We start from the raw sequence: 16924 nt of genomic DNA, 5'->3' as shown, positions 1-16924 counted from the left end.
TATTCATGGCGTTCGGCACGCACATCAGAGATCTGGCTCTGTAAAAACAAAGAGGCCAAACAGATCACCGCGGGCATCTTCTCAATGCATGAACGTGCAATGGAACGCCCGTGCAAAAGTGCGTCCAAATATGCTGTATGCACAGTATTGATATCCTTGCTGCTATATGCATCATAGCTAATTTACACCATGATGACCAATCAGGATAAACACAAACATGAATTCCATATCAACACTCAATCGTTTCCTTTTAAGGTGCTGTAATGCTATTTTTTTCGGTTAAACCTCCTTTTATTGAATCTGGAACTGGACTCCAGTAGAATATGGGCCAAGAAAGAACCCATAAATGACTCCCCCCCTCTCATCCGGAGGATTACACGCAAACCAAGAGGAAATTCCGATGAAGACCGCTGTCCCGTTCCAAAATGACTCATATAAATCAAACTATGTATGGGTAAAAAGTATTAGGACAGCTGGTCTTTACGGTTAAAGGGAGCAAAAGGGAAGACTTTGGCCAAGAGATTGGAGATCGGGACACAAAATCATCCCAGCATGCCTTTACAAACCTTGCTTGGGTTGGAAGCGGATGAATATTTAAGATTCGGGGTGTGTCTTTTGTCCTTGTGTGTTTCAAACCCCAGCACAGGCTCCATTGCTAGTTCTTTGGAAAGGCTTTTTTTGTATATCTGCTAGTTTAGTGCATTGCTATACAGACAAGAAATGCCGCACCCCCCCAAAAACCGGGCAGCACAAAACCATTAGTGGACTTGCAGTGCTCACAACACCCATAGAGGGCGCAACACTGCAGCAGAGCAAGAAAGCTGAGCTGAGGAATCAATCCTTTTTCCTCACACACACACACATACCACTGATCCTGCACCGGTTTAACCATCGTGTCTTACAGTGTCTGCCAATGCAGATGATGGGCTTTTAGGATCATTTATAATAACCATATGGAAAATGTAGCACAATATCTGAGATGGGAATAACGATTTCAGAGTTTTTCCAAGTAATCCCTGATCACAGTTGGTGTTTCTATTGATCAAATCGATTCATTTCATGGCACCGCTTGGCCCCCGTCGCCTCGCCCTCATGTCGGGATGCTCATGTTTCCGCAAAAGCGAGAAGATTGAGAGACATTCTTGAAGATAAAAATCAATCCGGGCAGCCGTCAGACCGTTTTTAAATAGGATCAGACATTTTATGACCGGGAGCGACTAACTAGGGGCACCAGTTCTATGTCAGACCATGACCAAGTTGGCAGCTGTCTGGTTCACTGCCTGTCAACGGTGAAATAGGCCATTTAACAAAAAAGTATACACTAAAGACCTGAATATAAGACAATATTTTTGCACTTTTTTTGCCAGAATGGATGTGAAATGGGTCTTAACTTCATTCATTCATTCATTCATTTTCTACGGCTTATCCTCCCAGCTGTTTTTGGGCGAGAGGCGGGGTACACCCTGGACTGGTGGCCAGCCAATCACAGGGCACATATAGACAAACAACCATTCACACTCACATTCATACCTATGGACAATTTGGAGTCACCAATTAACCTAGCATGCATGTTTGTGGAATACTTTTACTTCATTTTAGTTTTATTGTGTATGTGAGAGAGATGTGGGAGGAAACCGGAGTGCCCAGAGAAAACCCACGCATGCACGGCAACATGCAAACTCCACACAGAGATAGCTGAGGGTGGAATTGAACTCGGGTCTCCTAGCTGCGAGGCCTGCTCGCCAACCACTCTACTACTGTGCAGCCTGGGTCTTATATTGTATCTTTAAAAAGTGTTTAAAAGTATTACATTTGAGTGAGTCCCAGCTTTTCTTTCTGGCACTCACACAGTTGCTAAGGCTTAAAAAAAACACACACACACACAGAAAAGGATTGTTGCTGTACAAATTCCGCCTGGCAACAAGTGTCAGGGCAAATGTGCGACGTACCAAATATGTACCAGTTTACTGTATATAATTTTATTGCATTTAATTTAAGTACTTTAAATCCCAAATCGGGCGGCACGGCGGTCTAGTGGTTAGCGCGCAGACCTCACAGCTAGGAGACCAGGGTTCAATTCCACCCTCGGCCATCTCTGTGTGGAGTTTGCATGCATGAGTGGGTTTTCTCCGGGTACTCCGGTTTCCTCCCACATTCCAAAAACATGCTAGGTTAATTAGCGACTCCAAATTGTCCATAGATATGAATGTGAGTGTGAATGGTTGTTTGTTTATATGTGCCCTGTGATTGGATGGCCACCAGTCCAGGGTGTACCCCGCCTCACGCCGAAGACAGCTGGATAGGCTCCAGCAACCCCCGCGACCCGCGTGAGGGAAAGCAGTAGAAAATGAATGAAATCCCAAATTCCCACTTTTTCCATTAGTGAGCAGGATTAGACCAAAAATAACTGAATCAATGAGCACAAAACCGTGGAGATTTGGGCCTAGAGGGTTCTTAAATGATTTGATTTAATTCAGGTGCAGATCCACATGAGGTTTTTCCCCCATGCACCTAACAATAACATTTATTTTTCAGACTTATGAATGTAATTTCTGCATAATGGTGATTCCATTGCTTATAATGCTCTTTTTGCAGTCATTAATCCAGCCTAGTAATTCTAGACAATATAATTTGATGCTGGTCTTTAACTACTAAGGCCTGCAATATCTGCTTTGTTTGCTATTATATGAGCATTTCACTTATTTGCCCTACCTTTCAACTGAGAAATGTGGTAAATAGTCCTCATAAAAACTTGGTTAAAGTTGTGGTGGTCGTAGTGCAATCACAAAAGAATGTGCGTTTGCTGGAAGCCCCAGCAACTGGGTTACCCTAAACACAGTCAGGTCAAAGTTCACATTGTAGCTATGCATGCCCGTGCGTGTGCATGTGCATGTGACCCCAGCTTTTGGCTTATTGCCATGGCAACAAGCAAGGCCCCTCTGTTTAACACATTATGAAGTGCATGTGCACGGCCGCCGTGGCCTGCAGCTGACAGCGAGATGTAGGTCAGCCACCAGAGATGTGAGGCATGAGTCGGACACGAGGGCGTGCATGATCATAAGTGTGTGTGTGTGCATTTTGCATGCATCATGTGTTTGTCATGTGGCGGACAAACACTTGTTTTTATGCGCACCAGTGAGCATCATGCAGGTTGAAACGCGATACCGCTTTTCCTCTGAAGGTCCCAAAGGCAAACAAAACGTTTTCTACTTCTGAAACATGATCAGGATGCCTGCTAAAAATACCTTACTTCCTGCTTGTGACATCACATCCTCTCCACATGAACGCACACGGCGGGGCTCGGCATGAATATTCCAGCTTCCTTCCCCGTTTCCTTGCTCGCCTTACACATCCTGTCGATGCTTCCTTGCTGGATTTGGAAAAGCATATTCAGTGTTTTATGTCATTTGATGTGTATTCTGCTTTTACAAATGACACATTTTATTATTTATTATATTATTATATATACTGCAACTTAATATGAATATTGGTGGACACCAGGGGTTCTGAGGACAGGAGGGGCTTAGCCCCCTGGAGATGCACAAAATATGAATGAATGTAGTAGACATTCAAAAAAATCCAAAAAACAAATCACGAACAAGAATCGGACAGATTTAGTAGAGATACTCAATTGTTTTAGGCCACCATTAAATGTACACAATGTGCACAGTGATCAATTATATAATAATCATTATTAGATTATTAATTAGCCTATTACTATTACTATCATCATTATTCTTCTTCTGTTTATTACTGCTACTAGTAGTAGTAGTAGTAGTAGGCGAGTATTAGCCTGCTTATTGGCTTGCTTGTTAGCCTAATTTTGTCCTATTATATGAAATTTGTCAGAATTTTTTAGTTAAAAAAAATAAAATAAATAATAAAATAAAAATACAATTAAATAAACAAATTAATAAATAAATAAATAATTTATAAAATAATAAAAAATCAGGGGTTGCATGGCGGTGAAGTGGTTAGCGCGCAGACCTCACAGCTAGGAGACCAGGGTTCAATTCCACATCTCTGTGTGGAGTCTGCATGGTCTCCCCGTGCATGCGTGGGTTTTCTCTGGGTATTCCGGTTTCCTCCCGCATTCCAAAAACATGCTAGGTTAATTAGCGACTCCAAATTGTCCATAGGTTTGAATGTGAGTGTGAATGGTTGTTTGTCTATATGTGCCCTGTGATTGGCTGGCCACCAGTCCAGGGTGTACCCCAAGACAGCTGGAATAGGCTCCAGCACCCCTTGCGACCCTTGTGAGGAAAAGCGTTAGAAAATGAATGAATGAATGAAAAAAAAAAATCAATTAAAAAAAATCTAAATATTTAGGGGGGCTTAAGAACAGCCCCCCTTAAAGTAGGCCAAATGACGCCACTGGTGGACACATACAGGTGATGAAGCCTCACCTTTCATTCAATGACTTGCATGCTTTTTTTCCTTTCTCTTCCATGCAGCCTCAGGGAGCTCCAGCGTGCCACCTACTGGCCACAACTGCCAACTGCACCACTTCCAGCATCTGTGTGAAGAATGGGATTTCACGCCACATCTGTGAGTATAGACAAACACCGGCAGGTGTTGGTGAAGGTCATTGCCACTTTGGAATGGACACTCATCCTCTCTTTGCCTCTATATTTTATTCATCTCATCCGCGGGTAATAAAGATGCTAATTGTGCGCCCTTGTGCGACAAAAGGAGCTCCCCTTCAAGAGCCTCAGCAGCAGCTGGGGGGCTGTGCCAGCGTCTTATTACAAAGCCCCCTTTTTGGAGCCCCCTCGGTGACTTGATGGGAGACATGCATGTATACAGTACATGCAGTAAGCTAATTTAAACACATATGCAGCAGTTTTGTTGTTTAGGTTTCAAGTGAATTGATTTGACTGTGTTTTTTTTTTTGTTTTCATGGTGTGAATAATTGATGACTGTGAACCTTTTAATGGAAAAGAGCATGTGTGTGACGGACACACACCATCTGCCCACACACACACACACACACACACACACACACACGTAGTATTGGATGTGCAGTCTCATTTAGAGGGGAAAGTGGCAGCTTTGTAACTACAGTAAAAATAGACATTTCAGCAAAAAATGAACGATAGCTACTTCACAGTGTCACCCTTAATAAACCGCAGCTCACCACTGTCAGCAGCACTCGACCCTTCTCACCTATTTAGACAATAATGACTGCTCTTAAGTTTCATTCATTCATTCATTCATTAATTTTCTACCGCTTTTTTCCTCACGAGGGTCGCGAGGGTGCTGGAGCCTAACCCAGCTGTCTTCTGGCGAGAGGCGGGGTACACACTGGACTGGTGGCCAGCCAATCACAGGGCACATATAGACAAACAACCATTCACACTCAATGACAATGAATTCATTCATTCATTTTTTTTGCTTATAATTCTTTTCCTCACGAGGGTAGCGGGGGGTGCTGGAGCCTATCCCAGCTGTCTTCGGGGCCAGCCAATCACAGGGCACATATAGACAAACAACCATTCACACTCACATTCATACCTATGGACAATTTGGAGTCTCCAATTAACCGAGCATGTTTTTGGAATGTGGGAGGAAACCGGAGTAACCGGAGAAAACCCACGCATGCACGGGGAGAACATGCAAACTCCACACAGAGCTGGCCGAGGGTGGAATTGAACTCTGGTCTACTAGCTGTGAGGTCTGCGCGCTAACCACTGGACCGCCATGCCGCCTCTTAAGTTTCATTTCTAATTTCATTACTATGTCTGTTATATTGTGTAATATGAGTGTATGAGGTGACTATAGGGGTGTTATTTCATGTCTGTAGGGCTCTAACAATGGTCGGGCCTGGAACCATTCATTCATTCATTCATTTTCTACCGCTTATCTTCACAAGGGTCGTGGCGGGTGCTGGAGCCTATCCCAGCTGTCTTCAGGCGAGAGGCGGGGGTACACCCTGGACTGGTCGCCAGCCAATCACCGCACACATATGGCCTGGAACCAATTACGAGGGATTACTGTATGTATAACAGCATTTATAGTTGCTTATAAATGAAAACTCATGTCGCGCCCACTTCCTGTTACAAGAAAAATGAAGTATAACTTTGAATAATTCATAAAAAAAACAACCTCATTTCCACCGCTTTGCCAACTTATAATTAAATAGCCCGGCTTATGTGCGGCATTTCAACTTGAATAATTCATCACGATCCTGTGATCAGAGTCGATAAAAGTGGCTTTTTAATGAACAATTCCCGTGTACATGAAACCCTGGCACCCGCTCAACTTTTACATGCAAAAAACATTGACTGACCCACTTTTACTTTTGTTACCAAAGAAACGGGCGGGAAAACAAGACAGGAAAAAAAAAAAGTGAGCCGTATGGTGACACATACGAGCACGCAATATGTCTCCTCATCCTTATATAACTAGCTAGCAAGCTTGGTATGTTCCAGGTTATCAGCTTACAATCAGATAAGCCAAGAAAGGCGGGCCTTCAATTTCTCTCTTTTGTCCCCCCCCCCTCCTATTGTCCTAATAGCCCTTTTTATGAGAGAAGAGTGTGTAAAAAAAACAGCAGGGGGGTTGCAAGCGAATAAAAATAAGCAGAGTAAATTAAAGGAATGTAAAAAAAAAAAAAAAAAAAAAAAAGGAAGAGGAGGAGCTACACGGAAGGAGGGATTTGGTAGTGTACCTGTCCTTACAAGGTAAACCAGACCAGGTGATTACCTGCACTCCTCAGCCAATCACTGCACATTTTACCACCACACCATATACTGGAGATTAGCGAGAGCTACACAATTGTATGTATGTATGATTACGTAACAAGGGAAGCACTGTGCCTCTTGACCTACATTTTGGGGCCCTCTCCCGTGTCCGGCCGCTCGGGGAGGGGGGCAAAATTCCACATAATTAGCCCTAACACTCATGGAAGCCTGCACAAATAAAGAGAAAATAATGTGATGTTTTTTAAAAAAAAAAAAAAAAACAAGACTTTCCACTTTAATCTCAACTCAAGAGGAAGTGAATACCACAGCTTGTGCAAAAAACCACCTTGTCAGTTGTCGGGAACTATGCAGAGGCTGAAGCGAAGGTCTTGATACCGAAAGGAGGAAGGAGGGAGTGGTGCTTTGTTTGGTTTTTGCATACTTGTGAGCCGGTTTTGACATAAATACACACAGATGGAACGTTCAATTAACATGAGAAGCTACGCAAACATCACATATATGTTAGGCTATATCTAAGCAGTTTGCTTTAAAAAAAAAAAAAAAAAAAAAGCAGTATGAGTCAAAGGCCTTGCCTAAAACTTCCTTCCTCATGACAAACCCGTTTGCTGACGCTGCAGCACATACAACAGAAGATAAAAACCCCAGTTTGCCCGCATCCATCCCGCACCTACGTGGATGCAGCTAAGCCATAAAGTCTTTACCTGCGCACGTTCACCTTATATGGTGCTTCATCTTGAAGGAAGTGCCTCTTCTGCTTTGTAAAAAAAATGCTATAACCTCAGGGTTGATCCATACAGTGGAATGCAGGTGGCGGTATAGAGATGCAAACGCCCGTGGGGGGAAGGAGGGTTTTTTTTTCCACCTTAACTTTGAACCTGTTTATATGTAGAACAGCGTCACGACTCATATAGACAGATAGCATAAGGGAAATATTGTCAAAAATTAACCTATTAATCTTTGCTCCTGAATGATTCATTTCATTACGAAACAATAAACCTTCTGCACTTCCCAACGAGGGAAACAGAAGTGAAAGCTTTTAAGCTGTGAATTTCCATGTACCGTAATCACACACACATATAAGAAGGTGCATGAACACAAAGCATAGTTTACGGAGTTTACAAGACAAACACATCATTTTTATATCCCTGGGGGGGGGGGGACTACAGATTGCATCCCATGTGACCAAGACTTGCATTCCTCAGATTGTTGCCATGTGACAAACCTAAAGATCTCCTTTTATGGATGTGAGATTTAACAAAAACGGGTGTGGCCTCTGTCATACACACGCAGGTCAACAAAGACACACACACACACAAGAATGAAAAAGATTCCGCACAACTTTGTTAATTCAAAGCCAGATATAAAACACAATACGGTGTGACGGATGAAGGGGGAGTTACATCATACTGATAACCGTGTGGCCTGTCAGCATTTGTCCAGTTGGCATCTAAAAGGAACACCAAGTTAGTTTTGATTCAACATTTAAAAAAAAAAAACACACAAGATAGCATGAATATTATCCATTGCTGGAATTCTATTATGGTACATCTTCCTTGACTTTGTTGCAAAAAGCTCTGTTTCATGGTGACAACACAGTCATGTCTAACTGATATTGATGTCAAATGCAGTTTTTTTCCCCTGCTAGCTCTAGATTATTAGTTATTATTATCACTTGTGCTCATATTACTCTCCAGTTGACAAATATCACACATCACGTTCTACTGCTCCCACCCTCAATTGTTAAACATGGCTAATATGTGCACTTCACGAAGCTAAACGATTTTTTAACAAACATATTTACGGCTACACACCACTTTAGACCATAAATCAAGTGTAGTGACAACGTATTAGGCGTGACGGGACGGGAGGTTGGTGAAGAATATGCTATGATATTTCACCGAGCCGGTTCCACACTTCCGCATTGCGCCACTTCCTGCCTCGGCTGCCAGTCGCTGTCCCCTCTCCTTATATGGCAGGCAGCAACAGCCAATCAGAACACAGATACGTGCCCGCCGGGCAGCCAATCAGAAGCGAACATCCTGTTCATTCAAAGAGAAACAAGGAGCACAGCTTTTGTACGATAATAAAAACGAAGTTAAATTTACCTCGGAAATGGGGAATGTCCCTTGTTGTTCACACGTCAATTATTTCTAAATAGCAGTAATGTGGTTACATTGTCTTTGAAATGAAAGCATTCGTGCTTTTATGTACATTTTGTGTGTATTTGTAAAAGTACACTTTCCTTCAATGGAGTGCATAGCCCTTTTCGGACGATCCCTAAACGCATCATAATCATAAAAAAATAAAAGCACAACAAAACAAAGCGCGAAATAAAAACTTTGACACAGTTTGTGTTGTCACATAAATAAAAGATAGAAACAAGGGGGCGGAATGAAAGAGATGAAAGATGTGTCTTTAATGTTAAAAGCCCTTTTATGTGTACCTCACACTGAGGTATAAATTGCCCTTGGCTAGACGACTTTGCTTTTCACTCGGGTTTTGATTTTGCAGACGATCCAGCATCTCCAGCATCTTTCTCTTGCTTACTCAGCGCTTCTAGCAAGCCACTTAAAAGGTAGGATGACTTTTATCATGCATGTCATTGTTGTATGGAAGGATCAATAAATGTACTGCTATTTTGTGCTTATTTGGTGTGAGAATGAATATAAGAAATACAGTAGGAGTTAAAGTGTTTAAAGACAGTCCAAACAGCAAGTATGGGGGGGGGGGGGGGGTCAAAGTGTATGGGTGTAGGTGTAGCTGCATTCTGATGACTTGTGCTGAAACTGAGGATGTTAGCATATGTGATCTCCATCTTAGAAGAATCTAGTATCATGTGAAGTGTTGAAGTGTCTTCCCATCAGACAGATGGCAGAGAATAGATAAGCCTCCGGTTCACCCACCATACTGGGGGTGAAAAGGGGGGGCTGTGTGTGTGTCCATCAAAAAGAATTGCTTTAAATTATTTGCTTAGATGTTGTATTGTTCTGAAATGCCTTTTATTTCCCTGTGATATAAGCTATTTAATCAAATTGAACTACTTTGGCACGTGGTTTATTATTAAGTAAGTTACATGAGCCTTAAAAGGCATGTAGCTTTGTGAACCAAGAGGAAGTGAAGCTGTTGCTGAGGGAGGACAGGGACCCTGTTGTCAGTTGAGGGAAAATGATTAAAGACAGGGCCTGAAGCCCTGCATGTGTTTATTACATCAGCTTGGTCATTAAAGGGAGACTGGGTTCCCTTGTCCAACTTATCAAAAGTGGGTCATAGACTAGTGAGCATGTGATCATTAGGTCATAGTCGCATTATTTTATTTTTCCAGTGTAGTTTTGGATTATTGAAAACTATCTGCTCTTATATGGCTTTAATGATAAATGATGTCATCGTGTTGGTCAGGCTACTTTTGTGGCCTGTTGGGACTGGAGGTGAAGGATCCATTTGGGGCTTTATAAATGGGAAGCTAATCCAATCGGAGCACATACAACTAGCCAGCTGGCAGACACACACACACACACACACACACAGACACACACACAAAACACATGCACAGCTGGTAACTGGTCCGTGCCTTGGAGTAAGACCATCACCGTGGTGACCCGCAGATCAATGACGCTGCAGACGAGCAATCTATTGGCCGTATGATGAAAGCAAAGGGGAGGGAGGGAGGCTGAATGGTGTTTCCCTGTGACCAGCCACAGATGGCAAACAATAGGTCAGTCTGCTTTGTAACAGGCTGCAGGACATATAAATAGTTCTAATTGTAATAAGCTGTGTCTAATGTTATTATATAAGATGTCTAATGTTAATTTGCACCTCTTAAGCAACAGGTCCTTTGCATGAATCCTGCATAGATGCAAATGCCCTCATGATTGTAAACGTAGCTTGTGGTGTCGTAATCCATTGTGTCGCAAAACGAGTCGACACAATAGGTGCGATGCGGTGGGGTTCTACGCCACCTGACGTGTTTCGTAAGACAGAACACTGAGTGACTAAAAAGGAACAGGAAGTTAGGATGAAGTAAAGCAGGGAGTGGCAACGCCGCGCTTGCTTCATCGCGGTGCATCTCGGCTACCGGGCTGGTTGGGTTAACTTGGCTTTTTCTTGAGATGACCTCACTCACGTGTGTGTGTCGCAGCACTTTCAATTCACCAGTAAACGTTGTTTTGTAGGTGTGTGTGTGTGTATGTGTGTGTGTCACTGGTCAGCACAACGCGGGGGCTGTGTTTTTTGCTCTCAGAATGCAAGCACACATGCATTGTCATCAAAACGGGCTGGTGCTTATTATTGGCTGTTGCCCTTTGAAATGCACACTCATATAGACCCATGTGCTTCATCGCTTGGTTACTCATTGACTTACTATGTGCTGATAATGACACATTTAGGTGATCATATATGCATTAGTATTAATAAAGTAAATTGAAATTGCGTACCTTTATACCTATTTGTATGTAAAGTATATTTACAGTCATTGTAGGCAGGGGTCATTGAACACAAACTAACCCATGTGGCGTTCAAGTTGTAAACACACACACATGCTGTTATGATATGTGAGAAAAGCCCACTCCAGACCCTCTACTATGCCCGCCCACCGCTTGAAATTCCGTTAAGAAGGTGTTGACAACACGGCATGCGGGCCCTTGCTTGAACACGATATAACAATGTATAAGAAATATGGCCGCATAGTGTCATTAACCCGCGGCGCCTTCTCATATCCCTGGAAACCTTTGGGGCGCTCCCTCCTGGCTGGTTAAACATTTCCCAGCCAATCCTTGTTACGCCAACACGGAGGAGGAATCCTCTTACCGTGTTTCTGTTATTTGCACAACTTTTATCACTAATAACATCCACAAGGGAGTTTTTTTTTTTTTGACTATTCAGGTGGGGGATTTGTTTTGTGAGTTGGAAGACCTGTAAATGAATAAGTCGTGACAGTAGACCTTTGGCCATCGCTTTTTTTTATTGCGCTTGTGTAGACTCTAGTTGTGATATTTGTGCTTAAGTTGCTCCATTCTTAAGAATTTGGGGCCTGGGTGTGTTTTGTGTCTGTGTGGTATTATTGGCAAATGCCCTATGCTGATTTAAGGGGAAATCTTCTGAGTCATACAGGGACAAGTATGATAATAAATCAGCTCACAAACGAGGCAGACATGACCGACTTGTAAATGAATTAAGAGGAAGTATTAAAGGAGGAAGATGTTTTGTGTGCCACCTGTGTTAAGTTAAATGTTGGTGATCAGAATGGCTAAACTTGGCCATTTTAGTTACTGTATGCTAAAAAGGACACACCTTTGTTAAACTACTGCAACCAACAAATCATGTGATCACTTTTTAAAGAGTATTGGGGACATGGGGAAATGGATACCACGTAAATAAGTTGTCATTCCCCTATAAGTCTTGTGTGTGTGTCATGTGAGTGACCCCCATCAGCATTACCTAATATAACGTTTAATATGAACGGGGCGGCGTCCATAAACACGTGTCCCCTCGTGTAAAGAAGCTAATTGTCATTGTTTTGACCTAAAGTGTAAAGTAGTGTACAAAAAAGGGAACAATCTCGCCATGTTCTCCACATGAAATCCATTCCCCACTTGATTCTTTCAATCCTTTTCGCAATGGTCGCCTCCCTCGCTCTCCTCTCGCCCTCGCCTCGCGAGAGCTTGGTGCAGTCGCAGCGTGCGGCGACGTGCCCGTTACATGACGCCGGACCAATCAGAAGGCGCGATTTCCAAAGTTTACCTTATATGGCTCGAGCCGGGCCACTAAGGCGATATAAAAGCCACGCGCCCTCAGTTAGCTGATTCACTCTGAGCGCCGTCACACGCAGCTCGTGCGGGATATCATTTGCCTGAAACCAGTTTCCCCTTAAAGCGAAAAGCCCCTCCCCACCTTAAGGTAAGGCGACGATTTAATGCATCGTATTAACACCATTTTGGATGTACATTGTCTTATTTTGTTAACGAACTGTGAAGGAACGTAATGAATGGCGACATAATGGCGTCTGCAATGCTCTTTGTCTTAAAGTTACACTGTTGTTCCCGCTATTGAACATTCAAATCAAGCTTTATTTAGAATTGTGCCGTTTACAACGCTTTTCAAGGACGGTTCGAAGAGAACCTGGCAACCCACTCATGTCTGTAACCGGCTTATGGCAACCTTTCGAGCGCTTAAAAGTAGCTTATAGTGTGTCTGACGTTGCAGCACCGCAAGACTGTGTGGCTTAGTGGTGCTTATGAAGAAGGGCCATTTTTTTTTAATTAAAGGGGGTTTCAGTGTCTGGGCCAGCGGGTGCTCCCTTTGTGCGCGCTGCGACGGGGTGTGACCTATTTAGCATGTTAGCTTTAGCCACATCGTGCCGCCACCGCCCTTACGTCTGGCACTAAATGTCAAAGTCTATACCGCGAGTTCATTACAGTTCACATAAATATCCAATTTTGTTCATTTGTAATAGCTTTCTTTAATGTTATTATATAACTTGGATGCACAGTTAAGCAAAATTAAACGTTTAGAGGAAAAATGCACAGCTTTGATGGATATTTCCTCAAAAGGCGTGGCTTTCAGGAAATGGCGTCGCTCACTAAATCAATGAAACAAGTCTGTGTCGTAACCCGTAATCATGGCGTCAAGTTTTTAAAATATGCTTCTCGAATGTTCTTAAGTGACGTGGTTGGGAGCAGGCTACAGTAAAAAAAAAACGGGGACGATGCAGCCCGGAACAATAAGTCTAGAGGGAGTGGTCGTCGTCGTAGCACCGGTTGCCTTTCTCTCAGTACTCTGCCGCCCTGGCTGAGCGCCATGGCAGCCGGTAGCTGTAAAGCTGCTCAAAACCCAACATGCCCTTATATGGTAACAAGTGCACACAGCGCCACTTCCTTTTGTCTGGCCACAAAAGAATTTGTACTCGTGCGCTCCCCCTAGCGGCGGCTGGGTGACTTGCTGTTATCTCAAAGCAGGAAGTGAAAGCCTCATGCGGACTTGAATGTCAAGTTAAAGCTTTTTTTTTATCTTTTCAGTTCAGCCATGGAAGATGAAATCGCCGCACTGGTTGTTGACAACGGATCCGGAATGTGCAAAGCCGGATTCGCTGGAGATGACGCCCCTCGTGCTGTCTTCCCATCCATTGTTGGCCGCCCCAGGCATCAGGTAATCAATTTTAAGTCAAGTGCGTTTTTAATTAATTTTAACGTTAATGCTAATAACTTTTTATGGTTTCTAGGGAGTCATGGTCGGCATGGGCCAGAAGGACAGCTACGTCGGTGACGAGGCCCAGAGCAAGAGGGGTATCCTCACCCTGAAGTACCCCATCGAGCACGGTATTGTGACCAACTGGGATGACATGGAGAAGATCTGGCATCACACCTTTTACAACGAGCTGAGAGTTGCCCCCGAGGAGCACCCCGTCCTGCTCACAGAGGCCCCCCTGAACCCCAAAGCCAACAGGGAGAAGATGACCCAGGTGTGCATACAAATACACAAACTCTCGTCGTATATTCTTTTCCATTCTCACACTCTACTTCCTCCCCCTCTCCAGGATCTCTCTTCTATGAGATCTTTCATCAACAGGTCTCTAGACTTTGTGTGGACCCCCTTTTTTGACAATTAGTTAAGAAATGACAGCACAAGTGTGAAGGAATGTTGGATTTCTGCACCTTGTTTATACTAACTGACCCCCACGCTAATGCATGCGACATGCAGTGGTCACAAAGAATAAAAATGCCGGTGTTTAATTCCGATTCTGTCTTCTACAGATCATGTTCGAGACCTTCAACACGCCCGCCATGTACGTTGCCATCCAGGCCGTGCTGTCCCTGTACGCCTCCGGTCGTACCACCGGTATCGTCATGGACTCCGGTGATGGTGTGACCCACACGGTGCCCATCTACGAGGGTTACGCCCTGCCCCACGCCATCCTGCGTCTGGACCTGGCCGGCCGCGACCTCACAGACTACCTCATGAAGATCCTGACAGAGCGCGGCTACTCCTTCACCACCACGGCCGAGAGGGAAATCGTGCGCGACATCAAGGAGAAGCTGTGCTACGTCGCCCTGGACTTCGAGCAGGAGATGAGCACCGCCGCCTCTTCCTCCTCCCTGGAGAAGAGCTACGAGCTGCCCGACGGACAGGTCATCACCATCGGCAACGAGAGGTTCCGTTGCCCCGAGGCCCTCTTCCAGCCTTCCTTCCTGGGTACGTTCTCTCATCCGCAGCCTCAAATGGGTCGCTAGTGTTGTCACCTGCTAACTAACGCTTCTTCTCCCAGGTATGGAGTCCTGCGGAATCCACGAGACCACTTACAACAGCATCATGAAGTGTGACGTCGACATCCGTAAGGATCTGTATGCCAACACTGTGCTGTCTGGCGGTACCACCATGTACCCCGGCATCGCCGACAGGATGCAGAAGGAGATCACAGCCCTGGCCCCATCCACCATGAAGATCAAGGTGAGCAGAAGCAAACACGGCAAACGAAGATGAGGTCAATTAATTATGTGTGCTGATAATAATGGCGGTTGTCTCCTGCTGCAGATCATCGCCCCACCCGAGCGTAAATACTCTGTCTGGATCGGAGGCTCCATCCTGGCCTCCCTGTCCACCTTCCAGCAGATGTGGATCAGCAAGCAAGAATACGACGAGTCCGGCCCCTCCATCGTCCACCGCAAATGCTTCTAAACAGACTGTTCCTCCTCCCCTTCCCCAACCAAATGCCCGACATTTTCAGCTCTGTGCAAAACGACCACACATTCTCATACATACTCGAGCGCAGAGCCTATGCCCGGTTCATTGGCATGGCTTCGTTTAGTTTTTTTGGCGCTTGACTCAGGATTTAAAAGAATTAAAACTGGAACGATGGCGGCAGTAATGTTTTTGGCAAGGTTAATAAAGCACCCCAGGGTTCTGCAGTTGCATCTGGGGACTTAAAAAATGTACATTTTTCTTTTTCTTTGAGTCATTCCAAATGTTGAAACTGCATCCAACACGATTCCAAATGTTAACTGCATTGTTCAGACACGTATTTGCCTCTGTGAAGGCTGCCCAGTGGTTGGTGCATACTTAACATGGTGGTAGTATCGCTTGTATGTAAATTATGTCTGGGTTTTTTGTACTTTCAGCCTTAAAAAAATATCTTGGTCCTGTTTTTTTTTTCGTTTTGTTTTATGCAAAACCCAGTTGTGACCTGTTCTTCCCCCTGTTGGCAGTTTCATCCCCAGGGTGGTGGGGCAAGGGGTCTCGAGGTGATGGGGTAACGTGGGGTACCAGACAAGTACACTGACTATCCCAATAAAGTGCACATGTGTTCAGACCAGAACTTCGTTGTCCAGTACTTCTTTTAGGTGGGTTGCCTTTTGTAATTTATGCAAATGAGTTTTTTAAAGAAATTACACAAATGTACTACAGTAGCCATTATCCAGTGTAATGTTCTTGAGTAAGTGCGGCATGAAATTCCCAATGCACTTAAAGCGTACTGTTGGCCACAACTGGCCCCCGTGCTCCATTTTGGACACCACCGGCTTAAAGCATTTTGAGTGTGCTGTTCACAATCGGGCCCCGTGCTCCACTTTGGACACAACTGGCTTAAAGCATATTGAGTGTGCTGTTGTCCACAACTGGCCCCCGTGCTCCACTTTGGACACCACTGGCTTAAAGCATTTTGAGTGTGCTGTTGTCCACAACTGGCCCCCGTGCTCCACTTTGGACACCACTGGCTTATAGCATTTTGAGTGTGCTGTTGTCCACAACTGGCCCCCGTGCTCCACTTTGGACACCACTGGCTTATAGCATTTTGAGTGTGCTGTTGTCCACAACTGGCCCCCGTGCTCCACTTTGGACACCACTGGCTTAAAGCATTTTGAGTGTGCCTGTGTTTTATTACTGGAATAAATTCGGCATGAAATTCCCAAATGGCCACTCCCAAGCTAAGTTGGAAGTCTCCATTGTCCACCAGAGGGGGGGAGATTGACCAGATTAATTTGTGCTGTTACACTTTACCACCAGAAGATGGCAGTGAAGACCATTAATGTATTTCTGTGCCATTTTCTGTCAACACTTTAAAAGATAATGCAAATCCTCCACTAGAAGTGGCATAAAAACATTTACCCACGATAAAGTAGACAAATGCCCCCCCCCCCCCTCGTGTGTTGTACATCTACCATACCGTATGACCCCACAGATCCAACAGCGGCCCATTAATCAGACTGTCCCACTTTTATGAAGTACACTGTGGG

The 16924-nt window shown here is 44.3% G+C and overlaps 1 protein-coding gene across 2 annotated transcripts; it reads left to right on the top strand.

The window, feature by feature from the left end:
- The first annotated feature begins 9235 nt into the window (after positions 1–9235).
- On the top strand, positions 9236–16008 carry actb2 (actin, beta 2). Of its 2 annotated transcripts, none has more exons than XM_078797370.1 (6): positions 9236–9279; positions 13715–13844; positions 13918–14157; positions 14450–14888; positions 14962–15143; positions 15228–16008. In XM_078797370.1, exons 2-6 carry the CDS (start codon positions 13722–13724, stop codon positions 15369–15371), a joined length of 1128 nt encoding a protein of 375 aa, XP_078653496.1. In that variant the 5' UTR covers positions 9236–9279; positions 13715–13721; the 3' UTR covers positions 15372–16008. The 2 variants fall into 2 exon arrangements, with proteins under 2 accessions (XP_078653496.1, XP_057906450.1); XM_058050467.2 differs by lacking the exon at positions 9236–9279 and adding an exon at positions 12437–12596.
- Positions 16009–16924: the final 916 nt, after the last annotated feature.

This window comes from Doryrhamphus excisus, linkage group LG16, assembly GCF_037039965.1.
Source record: "Doryrhamphus excisus strain RoL-2023G ecotype Guam linkage group LG16, RoL_Dexc_Guam_v1.1, whole genome shotgun sequence".
NCBI lineage: Eukaryota > Metazoa > Chordata > Actinopteri > Syngnathiformes > Syngnathidae > Doryrhamphus > Doryrhamphus excisus.
The sequence above is the reverse complement of the archived record's forward strand: the minus strand, read 5'-3'. Positions and strand labels throughout refer to the sequence as shown.